The sequence below is a fragment of the Buceros rhinoceros genome, unplaced genomic scaffold (assembly GCF_000710305.1).
Source record: "Buceros rhinoceros silvestris isolate BGI_N320 unplaced genomic scaffold, ASM71030v1 scaffold20398, whole genome shotgun sequence".
NCBI lineage: Eukaryota > Metazoa > Chordata > Aves > Bucerotiformes > Bucerotidae > Buceros > Buceros rhinoceros.
Genome location: NW_010429540.1, coordinates 11,006 through 25,563, shown reverse-complemented (window position 1 = coordinate 25,563; position 14,558 = coordinate 11,006). Strand labels below are relative to the sequence as shown.

The 14,558-nt window shown below is 38.3% G+C and overlaps 1 protein-coding gene across 1 annotated transcript in view; it reads right to left on the bottom strand.

The window, feature by feature from the left end:
• The window catches only part of FAM172A (family with sequence similarity 172, member A), a 111,888-nt gene extending 109,400 nt beyond the window's left edge, over positions 1 to 2,488 (bottom strand). Inside the window, exon 1 of the mRNA XM_010142656.1 lies at positions 2,369 to 2,488. Coding sequence (XP_010140958.1) covers positions 2,369 to 2,474 — 106 coding nt within the window. The 5' untranslated portion in view covers positions 2,475 to 2,488. The remainder of the gene's footprint in view (positions 1 to 2,368) is intronic.
• Between the last annotated feature and the right edge of the window lie 12,070 nt (positions 2,489 to 14,558).

Here is a 14,558-nt window from a genome sequence, read left to right as displayed (position 1 = left end):
GCAGGATTCTGCTGATATATATTTCCTTAACCTCTCATAGCTGAATGTGAAAACGATAGAAACATTCAGTTCAGGAGTGCTACACCGACTTGGAACTATTATTCTTTCATAAATTGAGACACCACATGTATTACCAAGGAAACCAAGTACTCTGAGTATATTGGTTTATCACCTTAACCATCCAAACTGTAGCTCAAAGGAAAGAGATCAGTTTGAAATGACTAATTTTCTTTAAACTTGCTTTGTCTGATATTAACTAAATTTCCAGCCTTTAATTACTCTAAAATCATTATGTAAATAGATTTTGTATCACTATTTTTGCTTAGTTGTATTGCCAGTGACAAGCCTACAGTCTACCCGCGTTACCTAGGCTTAGTATTGGTATATTAACATTGTCATTTCTATGTTTAAAATGTACTGTAATTTAGCTTCAACATTCCTGGGAGGTCCTTCACCAGCTCTTCTATAACTCTTCAGTTTCACATGACATTCACTCCAGCATCCATATAATTGTCTCCAGCTCCTCTTCGTGATTTCACCGCGTAAAGCTTGAGGACCAAAGGCCACCTTGTATGACTGCTAAAATTCAACATCTCTCCAACCCATGCTATGGTATCAGAACATCTCTGTGGTGTCTAAACAGCTGTACAGCATTGGACATTGACTGGAAGGTTTATAAATGCAGCTTTCTCAACCACAACTCATTTTCACACCAAATCTGTTTAATAACAAGTCCCAAGACCTTCAACTCATGTTAGTGATCACATGCTTGTTCTTGTGCATTGTCCTTTCAGTTCTGGGGAGCTGCTGTGGTCCTCAACCAAAGGGTAGGAGAAAGAAATTAACTTTGCCAAAGAAGTTTTTTCACAACAGGTTGTAAAAAGCACATCCTTTCATGGTTTTTACATGCCTCTGTACTTTCACAATGTTAAGGCAAATAGTCTTCAGCACGTCTTTCTCTCCTTGGTGAAGAGACTCCAGTCAAACTACACCTCTAGAACTTAATTTCATTAGAGTTTTCATGTCTTCTTTCTGTGATCTATTAGGAAATGTGTTTACACAGAAGTGTCAGTTACTATATAACAAAATACCCGTCTTCTGAGTCGCAAGGGCGATTCTATATGAACTACATTAAGCTTATTTGCAGTTTGTACAGCTTGTCATGATTTACCACTCCCATAAGAGTCACTCAGGAACGCTGCAACTGGTCTCTGCTACAGCCACCAAAACAGCCTCTTTCTTCCTGTGATTTTCTTCAAGTTAGCTAAAGTGTTCTTACAGCTTTGAGATGCTGTCAAGACCCAATCCACCATTCCTGGACTCTCCATCTCACTCCAAGGCTAGTTCAACAGAGCCCCAAACTGAGTGATCTGTGGGAGATGTTCTATGTCTCAATGGGATTCACTCAACTGCACGAAGAAAGCAACACCCTCACAGAGAGTTTTCATTATGTGGAGTATTTCTTGGACACTAATCCCTAATGAAGATCAAATTAATGCCAAGTTTAAAATGCAAGTTTTACTTTTCCAAACAGGAAGTATAATTTCCTCGAAATATATTAATTTGACAGAATTCATACAGGTTTGAGACAAGCACATTTCACAAAAACAGCTGTAACTGAAGGAACACCATCTACCACCACTAAAAGAATGTGCACTTCTAATAACGCTTTAGGAGAAAATCAATTTTTACACTGGAGTTGCAAGGTATATTCTTTTTTCTCTTTTGAAAGACAATTGAGAGAGTAAATGTGTGATGCAAGCACTTTAAATCCCACGTTTGGCTAGCTTACTTGTAAGTCTAACCAACTCTATGTACTTACAAAACCAAAAAACACTATCTAAAAGATGTCATTTTTTTTCTTCAAGAAAATTACTCCACTAAGTCACTTACGTACATTTATTTTTTTAAAACATACAGTATAAACTTTATAAAATCAACATGGTATCAATGTCCTGAAAGTGTTTTGACTGCTAACTTTCCAGTTGAAGAGATTTTTAAAGCTGTAATATGGTTGCATGGTTATAAAACACTAAGTGGCATAAAAATTAAATGGTAACTCCCAGAAACTAAGAACACAAAAGCACCAGTCAACTTTGTCAAAGGGTAATTATGAAAATTTCAAAAATTAATGGATATCTTATTGTGTGTCTCCTTGCCACAGATCATTATTTTTTGTATCGTCTTATAAAAATACTGATAATGGACACACTATCAGACAAAAACCATTAGTACTGATGGACTAATAGTCTCTTCCAGTATCGCAGTTCCCAAACTCTAACCCACAGTTATATCAAACTATTTTCCTTTCATTAATAATTGTTTCTGAAATATCAATATACATAAAAAGAAGGCAAAAGACTCATACCCTTTAATGCAGTAGTCTTCTCTTTTTCATCTGGGCCTCCTTGCTGGAGTTGAGCCATCATTACCCAAACTGCCAACAGATTTAAAATACCGAGGTAAATGTACATTAATCTTCGAAGGACAATCTAAAAAATCAACAAGAGTTGGAAATTAACAAATATACTGACTTCTGCTTCGACAGATCTCATTTGGTACTGCTTACACCACAAAAAAACAGAACTTGTTCCAAAAGCAAGACTTCTCTGAGTATTATAAACCCCTATGATATTTAAAGTAAAACTAAAATTAACTTTTTCCTCTCCTCCAAAACTTAAACTGGACACTTGAAAGTCTCATTATAAGCCTTGTGGAGAGGAACCACAGTACAGCTTGTGGAGAGACACCACAGTTGCACAGTCCAAAACAGAATATAGGAAAAAAACCCAAAAAACATAATCAATAGAAGTTCCACAATCTTTAAAGACTTTCTTCATCAATTAATTTCATTGTTCTCACTGTACTACAGAGTTTCGTTTCAGTAAAACTACACAGAGGACACAGTGTTAAGCCACTGTAACCTCTACAACACATTATCAGCATTGAAATGTACAGAGTGAATGTCCAGCTATGGAACGAACCTCAGCATAGTAAAGATGAAAATTCACAAGCAAAATGTATTTTTAAAATTCTCCTATTGCACAGAAGACAATGGTGACATTCAAATCTCATATCTCTTTCATCTTGAATCTCACACCAAAGGAACAAACTATCACATGACAATCACCGTTTCCTCCTCTTCAGTAGTGCTGTGCATTCAACTCTTTTTCCCTTCATCTTTTTTGGTGCTTTGTTTTATCTGTCAGTCATTACCAATTTGTTTTCTTCTTCTCCCCAATATATTTTATCATAGATGAGTCTGTGTGAACTGTATCCCTGTAGCAATTTGTAACTTTCAAACAAAGGGTAATAGGATTCACCAACTGTACTACTGCCTGCTTAATACGTACAGCTGCAAGAAAGAACCCCAAATTGGTTTCTTTCAAGTATCAGTAGTTCACTGTAAGGGGAGCAATAAAAAAAAAAAAAAAAAAGCCTAGTAAAGACTTTATTGTCTTTGGAGAAAACCTATTACGTGAAACATTTTTTGGTACAGTAAGAAAAACAGTTTACAACAATTTAAGGGGGTAATATTTATTAATGAAGGAGAGGCTTTGGAGGGTGGGGTTGTTGCATGTTTTTTTTTAAGTTGGAGGTCAAGAAAGTCCATCAATTCATTCTACAAGCTGAAGCAATGGAGACTGTGACACCTTCCTTTGCATAAGGCTGTTCAGATCAAGTTGTCGGTAGTTCACTGGAAGGGGAGAAAAAAAAAAAAAAAAAAAAAAAAAGCCTAGTAAAGACTTTATTGTCTTTGGAGAAAACCTATTACGTGAAACATTTTTTGGTACAGTAAGAAAAACAGTTTACAACAATTTAAGGGGGTAATATTTATTAATGAAGGAGAGGCTTTGGAGGGTGGGGTTGTTGCATGTTTTTTTTTAAGTTGGAGGTCAAGAAAGTCCATCAATTCATTCTACAAGCTGAAGCAATGGAGACTGTGACACCTTCCTTTGCATAAGGCTGTTCAGATCAAGTTGATGCGAAAGAACAGGACCCTCCCAAAAGACTTTAAAAGACCTGACTCCACCAGGAAAGCTCTGCCTAGACGGTGTACTTTTAAAATTATGGCAAAAGGCAACATGATTCAGATAAAACATGCATCTTTTGGCTAACACTTTAATCATGTTAGCACTCACAACAAAAAGCAGCAAAATAACAGAGGGTTTTGATTTTTTTATTATTATTATTTTCTAGAGTATAACATAGTCAATTCAAATATTGAAATGACTCAAATGTTGATTAACCCATGGGAAAGGTACTAACAACTTCTCTCAGATGCTTCCAAATAGTCCACTGACACAAAGTCACCAACACAAAACCTGGTCCACTGTACATTTGCAGCACAAAACCACATTATGTTCCAATAAATAATTTAGAAAATAAACTAACCCATTCCAGCTAAAATTATTAGAAAATGGCAGTGATAGTGTTTTGAGATAGCCCAGATGAAAAATATTCTAGTCACACAAATTGGGTAGTCTTCCCTACATAACACTTGAAAATTCATAATTGGGTACAGTTAATGCAGTTACAAAATACATACAGGTGCTCAAAGACTTGTTATTACCCAAGGGAAGGAACACAAAATTTATCTGAGCAGACTGACGTTGGTGAGCTAACCTTCATCTCCTAATCAGATAAATCAAATGCAGAGACCAAGAATCTTGGCTTTCTTGACTCTGCAATGGATATCCTTCTTCTTCCTTTAACAGACGAAGACCCTGCCACTGAGGAGGTAACTTAACAGGTTCACTTGCCAAGCCAGAAACACCAAAATCATTAAGCAGACAAATAGATCTGAATTTAGCTTTGAGAGAGAGAATTCTCAGTCCTTTTTGACAAAGTAAAAAACTGTTACAGCAGCCACTGGAGGGAGGACTTGATACTAGAATGAGGAAGAAACAAGCACACAGTGTTTTATGCACCGCTTGTCTGAACGCAGCATTTTGTTGAATCCCTCACTGGTATTTGTTTAAATGACAAATAGAATAAATTAGATGAGAGGGTTGGATTTCCTTTCTCTGACAGACAGGTGTCGAAGCAACTATCATCTGATGGTGCAGAAATGAACAGCGGGAAAATTACAAAGCTCTCTGAACAGTTGCTTACAGGCAAACGTGTGAATTGCAGTTTATTCTTGGAATCAATTCAAGCCCCATTGATCTTCAGCTGCATTCACTGACCACTCCATGTAATTCACAAATACCATCATCAGGTTTCTTGTAATAAATGCAATTTCATTTAAATGTGTTATTCTGTACAACTACTTAGATAATTCTTTTAAAAACGTGGTTTTTGTGATTGGTTTTTGCACTAGCTACAGCAAGTATGCTTCCTAAAAACCAATTTAGTACTTCGCCTGAAGAAATACTTACAGTAAATGTATATTTTCAAGAGAATGTGTATTTATTTGTATGTATCCTGCTTTCCCATGCAAACTGAAGCATTCTATCACAAAATATCTTATGCATATCCTCATCAACTCAATGCCCAGCAATACTTACAAACAATTCGACAGCAGAAACATCCTGCTTTCATGGTTTCACATGAGACAACAAGGCTGCATTTTCATCATACCCCTAATTAAAGCAACCACAGAACTGGTGGATTCACAAACAAATCGTCATTATATTTAAAAAAACCAACCAAACCAACCCATCAAATCACACACCCCCCCCACCCCAAACCAGCCAAACCCAACAGACTTTTGCACACTTAAGGCTATATACATATATATTTCATGTTCTGGTCAGTAAAGTGGTACTGGAAGGTTGCACCACCAAGCTTGTGCCTGTGTAACCGTGCTAGTCTTCAAATCAATCTAGACACTCTTTCACATATTCCGACTGAAACAAATGCACGCACACAGAGATTTCTACACACTTAAATTATTCTTCATTGCGTAGCTATAAATGTGGCAAAAAAATGTAGCATATGATTTTGCTCTGCCTTTGGACTATCTGAAATTAAGTCAACCCTACAAATGTTCCAAATAATGGCCATAAACAATTGCATAAATAACCTGCTGCAAGTGCAACATAAGACAAGAATTTTCAAACAGCACATCCATCAGGTTTACATGTACATAATCTGAGCAAGAGTTATTGGAATGTTTCTTTGTATTGTGCTGCTTTACTAGAATACAGCTGAAATCAGCTGACTCCATCCCAACCAAGCCAGGGACAAGGATGGGTTAGATTTTTGCAACGTGGCTGATGACTAAAACCCAGTTTTTCTTCAAACAGATGGCTGGGTGACAGTCTGGCTCTAGTCTCTTCTCTGTATTGGCTCAACAAAGCAAAAAACATAAACTTTAAACTTAGTAGTATTTTCTGTCTAATTAGACTTTATCTATTCCTGCTTTTACAGCCCTACAGATGACATCAGTAACAACTGTGTCAATTACAGTTGTACTTGCCTTCACTTAAAAGACCCTATTTTCAACTGCTTATAGTTTTGACAAACTTCAGCTCTGAAAGCCAATTATTTCCATTTGCTTTAGACTAAACAGTTTTGAAAAGTTCAGCTAAAATGCCCACCTCTTGTACAAGAGGAAGGTTTAGAGATGGCACCTTCTGCTCAGTTCTGCTGATGTTAATGAGCAGCTACATGTTGCAGAGATCAGAAATTCAGCTAGAGGATCAGCTTAGCAGCGTGTGTCTCGCCATTACCCTTAAAGCCTTCCCAGGTCTGCTCAAGTTAAAATTGCTTTTTGCACACGTTTAATATAGACTTATTAAGACTTATTGGAATTTCCAGAAAATTTACCTATCTGCTTAAAGCATGTTTCATACAGTTGCAAAAAGCCAGAGGGAAGATGCACAGGAGGAAAGTAATAAATGCTAGGAGAGCAAGATCTTTAATCACTAGAATAGAAAGAAACTGGCAAGGATCTCAAAGTCCCTGAATCTCAGCACATCTTTGCATTCTGTCAAATGGTGGTGGAACTCGCTGATAAAGTACATGACTGCAGCTGATGCTAAAGGTTGATTTATTTGCACAGCAGATACCTTCCAATGTTATTTACCCCATAAGCTCAAAAAGCAGAGGACTACAAGCTAAATGCACTAGCGTCCCAACCAGCGACTCAGTTGTTTACACCAGGAAGAGTCAGCAGGATTCCACACACTGAAATTTTAATTATTTCAGTTTAACTTTCTTGAATTGCTGGAAATGACCTTCATAATCATATGCATGTAAACATGATCACATAAACATATCAAAACAATACAAAAAGAGGCAGCACAATGTCAACACAGACTCTGGAAGTTTATGACACAATGGTCTTCTCAACCAAACAAGAGGTTCAAAAGAATCATCAACAATACTCTGTAGCAGCAACAGCTTTTAATACTGTTATTAAAATACTGTTTTGACTGGGATAGTCTTCTTCATAGTAGCTGGTATGGGGCAGTGGTTTGGGTTAGTGCTGGAAACGGTGTTGATACTTCAGGGATGTTTTGGTTGTTGTTGAGCAGAGCTCACACAGAGCCAAGGTCTTTTCTGTTTATCACCCTGTCCCACCAGCAATTGGGTTGGGGGTGCACAAGGAGTTGGGAGAGGACATGGCTGGGACAGCTGACCCCAACTGACCAAAGGAGTATTCCACACCAAATCACATCATGCTCAGCATGTAAACTGGGGGAAGAAGCAGGAAGTGGGGGACATTCAGAATGATGGTGTTTTTCTTTCCAAGTCACTGTGACACGTGATGAAGCCTGGCTTTCCTGGAGATGGATGAACACCTCCAATTCCTTATTTTGCTTTGCTTGCACACATGGCTTCGCTCTACCTATTAAACTGTCCTTACTTCAACCCATAAGTTTTCTCACTTCTACAACACTTCTGCTTCTCTCCCCCATCCCACTGAGGGAAGAGCAAGCGAGCGGCTGGGAGTGTGTAGGCTGACTACAGAGGTTAAACCACAAGAGGGTAATGCAACACATTCTTAAATATGCAGAATATCAATAATTAGATGTTCAGAGATCCATACGTTTGTGGAGGCAGATGGACAGCTATCTAACAAATCAAGCAAGAAACCTGGGACAGAAAAAGCAATCCTGTGGTGAAGACATGGCTTGGGAGAACTGTGTTCACAAGAAGAATATGCAGGTGTTCCTACGGACTACTCAACTCCTCAAAAAATAAAGAATGTTCGCAGATAACGGCTTTTTGTGTATTTCCCCTGGGCATTCAGCCTGAATTATTTCATTCAATACTCAGAACTAGGGACCATTAGATTCCTGTTTTAATAAGTACTTTGAAGAACCCTCCCTAGATTTCCCAGTCTCAGTACGCAAGATGAGTACACATGGATGAGTAGGACATTCATTTCAAGACACCTTTCACCACCACGTTCCTCTAAACAGCCAGTAAGAAACCTCCACAAACAGCAGATGCAAGGGAAAATTCAAGGAATTACTGTTTATAAGGAACTAGTACCCTGCAATTGAAGCCTCAGAAAAAGTCCTTTGTGCATATTGTAACATGTATAATGCTATATGCAGGGCAAGATTTTTGTTGTTCCATTGGTGCATGGGACTACATCTCAGGTGACGAGGACAAAAAGAAATGTTGAAGCAACATAATTATTTGGAAAACAGTGGCGTGAAAACACTTGAAAAAGTGGCGTGAAATGTTCTTTAATTACAGAATCTGATTTTGCTGTCAGAGGTCATCACAAGGATAAAGTCGCAATGATTTGGCAATATACTACTTCATAATATCTCTGAAACTGCTCTGTGGCAGTTCATTTAAATTCTGGTTCGGATGAGATTTTAAGATGATTGTACTAGAATGTTGGTTTTAATAAGATTCTGGCTTGAAATATGGGGTGGAGAAGACTGCCTCTCAATAGTCTCATCCTTGTCTCATACTAAGCAGTTACAGGACAAAGCCAGAATTTTTTGATCTTTTCTAATGTCATCTTCTCTCAAGCAATCCCATGGGTCGGCTGGGAGAGAAAAAGGCCTCTGAACACAGAAAAACTCAAAGACTATTAAAAGAGCCTTCTCTTAGGAGAGACACCAAAGTAATTTGCAGGACAGCCACAGAAGAAAAGAGAGAGACAGGAGAACTCTAGGGAAATGATTTCTCTCAGGCTACCATCAAAAGCTGCTAGAAAACCCTAGATGTATGCATATGTGTCTAGTACTTTAAAATAACTTTTTTTCCCCTCCCTTTTTGCTCTTAAGTAATAGCGTGACTTACAGAAGGGCTGTCTGTTGTCAACTGAAGACTCCTGAAGAGAAGACAGACAAATCTGCTGGAAATGTAGTGAATCCAGGTTTGTAGTACAGATCCTTGTATGCGGTAAGATATTTCTGTTTCTACTCCAGACTTCGTGTTGAGGAGGAATACAAAGATAGGAGGGGATAGTTAAGAGGTGTAGCCAGCCTTCTGTGACACGTTTCCACCAACACCCTCCGGAATGCTCAAGGAATAAATACTACCACTCCACCTGATGACTTGGTTTCTAACATGGATACTCTGATGACAGAAACATTCAAAACAGGGGGATACTATGTGGAATCACGTCATGCACTTCTGAAATGAGCATGCAGGGTTACTGAAGACATCAGCTCATTTTCAAGATGCTGTATTGCAAAGTCAGACAACCCCCAGCGTCCACAGTGTACATACCTCCTCTTTGCAGCAGCTTCTGCCTCAAGAATTCTGCCTTGTACCTCTTGTTTCTTCTATTTCACCATTTCTCAGAGCTTTACTCATATTGTATCTCAATTGTGTTTGCTCTGCCCTCTATCTGAGAGGCTGCATGAGCTCTTTGGCCAGCTGAACCAGGAAGCACCATTTCATTTCAACTAAACGGCGGGCAAACAAATAGCCCTGTGAAAAACATGCAGTCCACAGATTTGCTTCTGCTGATTGTCATAAAGCAGCACTACATTATAAAATATATATATAAGCAATGTGAATAATGTAAACACATTATCCTTTTAAATCAATATTTAAATTGATCTTAAAATTCTGACTGTATCATGCTTATATTTTTTATTTTTTCACATCCGTAGATCTTCTTTTACTTTCTATTTCAAAACAATAAAAAAAGCAAGTAAATTTCAATTTCCTTACTGGTTTAGCTTTAAAAATTAAAAATCTAATATTTACATTATAAATATTCCATTAATAGTCTAAGTTAGTAACCATAATCAGACTTTAGACAGCTCTGCTACTGCCTAATCTACAACCTTGGAATCTCCTCCATGAGGCAAGACTGACAAACAGCTCTAACCACGGCATTGTATGGTAGTCTAGGCTGGAAAAGATCTCTGGAAATTATCTGATCTCCAGTCTTCTGTTGGACCCTACATCCTTAGGCCTTACAGTGCCTTACATCAGGCAAGCAGGGGTGCTGCCAAGATGAGCCTTCAATACTTCCAGTTAGGGAGATTCTACCACGCCTTTGAGGAACTTCCTCCAACATTCAGTATTTCTGAGTTTTTGTTTCTTATACTCAGATGAAGTTTCTCCTCTCACCACACATCCTTGTGAACAGAAAACAACTTCTCCGCAACTACCTTTTACTACTGCGTGAAATTTGACTGATGAAATTTCTCCAGTCCTTCTCTCCTCTACAAACTTCCTTGAACCTTTCTCCAAATGCTGAGTCCCCCAACGTGCTAACTATCCTTCTAACACACTCATCATCCTGGTGGCAGGACTTTCTCCAATTTTTCAATGTCTCTCCTCAAATCAAGGGACAAACCAGGTACAGCAAGCTAGGAACTCTCTTAGCAATACAATAGAGGACTCAGCTCGCCTTCACTGCCACAAGGGCACAGTGCTGGCATTGTTCAGCTTGTCCTCCAAGAGCACCTCCAGGTCCTTTTTAGCAGAGCCCCACCCCAGCCAGCCACAACCCAGCCTGCACTTCTCTTTGGGAATCGTACTTTTGTCCGTGCACAACTTTTCACCTATCTTTGTTAATCCTTATGCAATTCCTCCTGGCCTAGTTTTCCGCCCTCCATGACGGATGATGGGATTACCACAGTGCACAAATACAAATGATGACGACAATGAACCTGGAAGTTTCACTTCCACCAGTGATTTGAACTCCAGAAGGAAAAAATGGGTAACAATTGGGCTTTTTTTATTCTGCATCTGTTTGCCATAAATACTGATAGCTTTTATTTGCTGTGCTATTAAGCGAAGTGACCCAAACACAGTCTTCGAAAAAATTAAATTCTGCCTCTTACATTAAATGCTTCCATGAGGTTGAACAGATGCATCAAATGGTTTGGTTTAGCCTCAAGCCTAAACACTGTCCTAGCTGTAACCACTCCAAGACAAGGGCTGAAGAAACTTCACCAATCAGTTTGAACCAACCTTGTATTTTGTGGAAAACATTGCATTTCCTACCAGTTTGAATCAATCTCTTCACTTTTGTAGGTGTGACAGAGCAGAGTTCAGCCAAGTACTGCCAAAGTCAAAGGTGCAGATAAAAGCACCTTCCTGGAGACGCAACTTAGTTTGACAAAAAAGCTTCACCAGAAATTTGTGATTTTTGTTTTTAAGGTTCAGTTTCAGGCCAGACAGGTCCACAAAATCAAAGTATCTTCTTGTTAAACAGAGGCCTTTTATTTCCTTCAGCTACCAATCTCTGAGACCAGTTACTTGCGTTTAACCACAGCAGTTCCTCCAGAAAGGCATCCACTCCTAAGTTCAAGTTATTAAGAGCTAAAGAGTCCATCACTTGCTGTGACAGTCTGATATGTAAAGTCTAGTCACCATCTTTCACACTTCATTTCCAGTTTGAATCACTCTGGTTTCAGGCTTCAATCACTAGTTATTACTACGCCTTTGTACGTTATATCTGGTTTTCCCTTACCTGATTAGATGCTACACTCAAGTCTCCTCTCTTTCTTCCAGTAAACCAAACAAGTGTACCAGAGTCTCCTACGAAATTTTGATCTTAACGCCAAATTTTTTTTTTCCGTTTCTCTGTTCTTTCCCATATTTTAATTCCCAGCTGAGAGCATTACACAAGCTAAACTCCACAGGACAAACACTGCTAGAGCAGCAGCTTCTCAGGATGTTCCCTGCTTTTCCTGATTTCCTTGTTTTGTTTCTGAAAACCTGACCTGCTTTTTTAATTCAGTTTTTTTAGACTGTAGACCTAACTTGCCAAATAACTGGATAATTCCAAATAAATGCTTTATTATTTATCATTTTTTACCCATCTTAGGTTTAAAACAAATGTTACTAGCAATGATTTAACACTATTTCCCAAGAACACTCCTAAGTAGTATTAATGGAAAACTACCACTGCTAAAAACTATTACTTAAAACTTTTTCAGAAAAACATGAAGTGTCTCGTGTTGTGGTATTTTACTGATACCAAACAGTCCTGAAGTTTGAGATTTATCTTAAAGTACTTACTCCCTTCATAAAATCTTACTGTAATGAAGCAGTAACTATAATCAAGCAAACTCATTATCTGAACAAGCAGAGTTCATGATGTCACTTAATTATTTGTTAATACAATTTTGCATTAGGAACCCTCTCTTTTACCCAAGTTGTGACATTCGGCTAAACAATCTAACGTCTGGATTGAACCACTCTTCTACCAAGCACTGGTACACCATCAGCACCTCTCTCATCTTCCAGGGTTTCCTTATTATTCCAAATATTACTTAAAATGATTATCAAAGGACTACCTCTCATCATTCAGGGCCAACATTAACAAGTAATCACTCTCAGAGAAGACAATGATTAACCACTAAGTCATGAGAAGTGATTAGATGCCTTTTTAGAAGGAATGCCACTGTTAAACAGCACTTACTGATTTGAAGTGTGGTAGTTGAAAAATATAGCGGCTACAACAGAGTTTATCAATGAAAGAACAGTAATTACAGGAAAATGGCAAACAATCCTTTGTGTTATTTTATCTTCACATCACCTTATGACCTGATGGTCACCCTAAAAAGTCATGTAAACAAAATACATGCGTACTATGGTCTTGTCTGTGTTAAAGTTCTTATTTTTATGATAGCCTCGACAGCAGCTGATCTTACTGATGTCCAAGACCACATGAAAATTAACAGGAGAAAAGCAGAGAGACGTCAGCGTGTCACATGGGAAAAAAACGAACCAGCAGCAGCTTCATTGAGTGTAACATGAGGCTCCTAAAAATCAGGTTATAGGCAATACAAATATTTTCTCATGGAACTGACATTTTCAATAAAACCTTCACTAGAATAGCACCACCTTTAAAGTACCCTTAAACAAGAATTCTTTTGGAGAGAGGTCAGTCTCTTCTCCCCAGGAAAAAGCAACAGAAGGAGATGAAATGGCCTCAAGTTGTGCCAGGGGAGGCTGAGGTTGGCCCTGAAGAACAATTTCTTGCCTGTTGGGGGTGTCCAGGCCTGTCCCAGGCTGCCCAGGGCAGTGGTGGACTCCTCATCCCTGGAGGGGTTTCCCAGCTGTGTGGAGGTGGTGCTGAGGGACAGGGAATAGTGGGGACCTGGCAGTGCTGGGGGAATGGGTGGCTTCAAAGTCTTTTCCAACGAAAACAATTCTGTGAACTACCAAGAACAATTACAGCACAGCAATAAAGCGCTGCAAGAATCCACAAGATAACGTAGCCAACCCTCCCATCCTTTATGTTTTTAATCTACTCTCAAATGAAAGCAGAAGAGAGATTTCACTGACAACAGCTTAAAGATGTGGCTAGTCCAAAGAAGCAAAAAACTTTTGTCATAAATGCCTTGTGCTGGAGAAGGAAGAAAAAGAAAGAGGAAAAAAAAATCTTACAGAAACTAGGTTTTCAGACTCCATGCTTTGTTACTAAATTCTGCTGTAAACCATGATAAAAAATACAGAAAAAACCCCAAGCAAATAGGGGGGAAAACAGATGGAAAGTAACTTTACATTAAAAAAACTTGTAAATAAAAGATCAGCAATGCTAGACAAAATGTATGCTTTCCCAATAAAAACGAAGTTTAGCAAACTTGGTACAGATCTGGAAGGTGACAAAATCTGATAAATATTAAAAAAAAGTATGGGAAGAGGGACAGGAGACAGAGAATTGCCCTCGGAGACATTCAAAACAAAAAGCACCTAAAAACTTCAGCAGCACAACCACCACATGGAAAATTATTTCAAATTAAGACTCAGGTGTTTTAAAACTAAGTACCTATAGCAAAGAAATATTATTTTTGCATTCCCAGTAAAATAGGTATTAACTAGCCAAATGTTTATCTACCATGAGAATTAGGTATAGGCTTCAAACCAAATGGAAAGCACCTACCAAAATAAGTCTATACCTAAAAATTACTCAACTTCAAAATATTTCTTCATGTTGGACAGATCAACTGAAGCACATTTCTCCATTCCAATGAATGCACTTTTCATGTTACTGTCTCTGAAACGTCATGAAACATAATAAATACTACAGTCTGGAGAGAGAAAAATCCACAATTTAGAAGAAAGAAGAAAATAGTTTCTAGGTTATATATCAACGTCACTCAAAATGAGACCTTAAGAAACAAATTGGTGAAGAAGACCCTGGCAGCAACTTCCTGGGCTGCTTT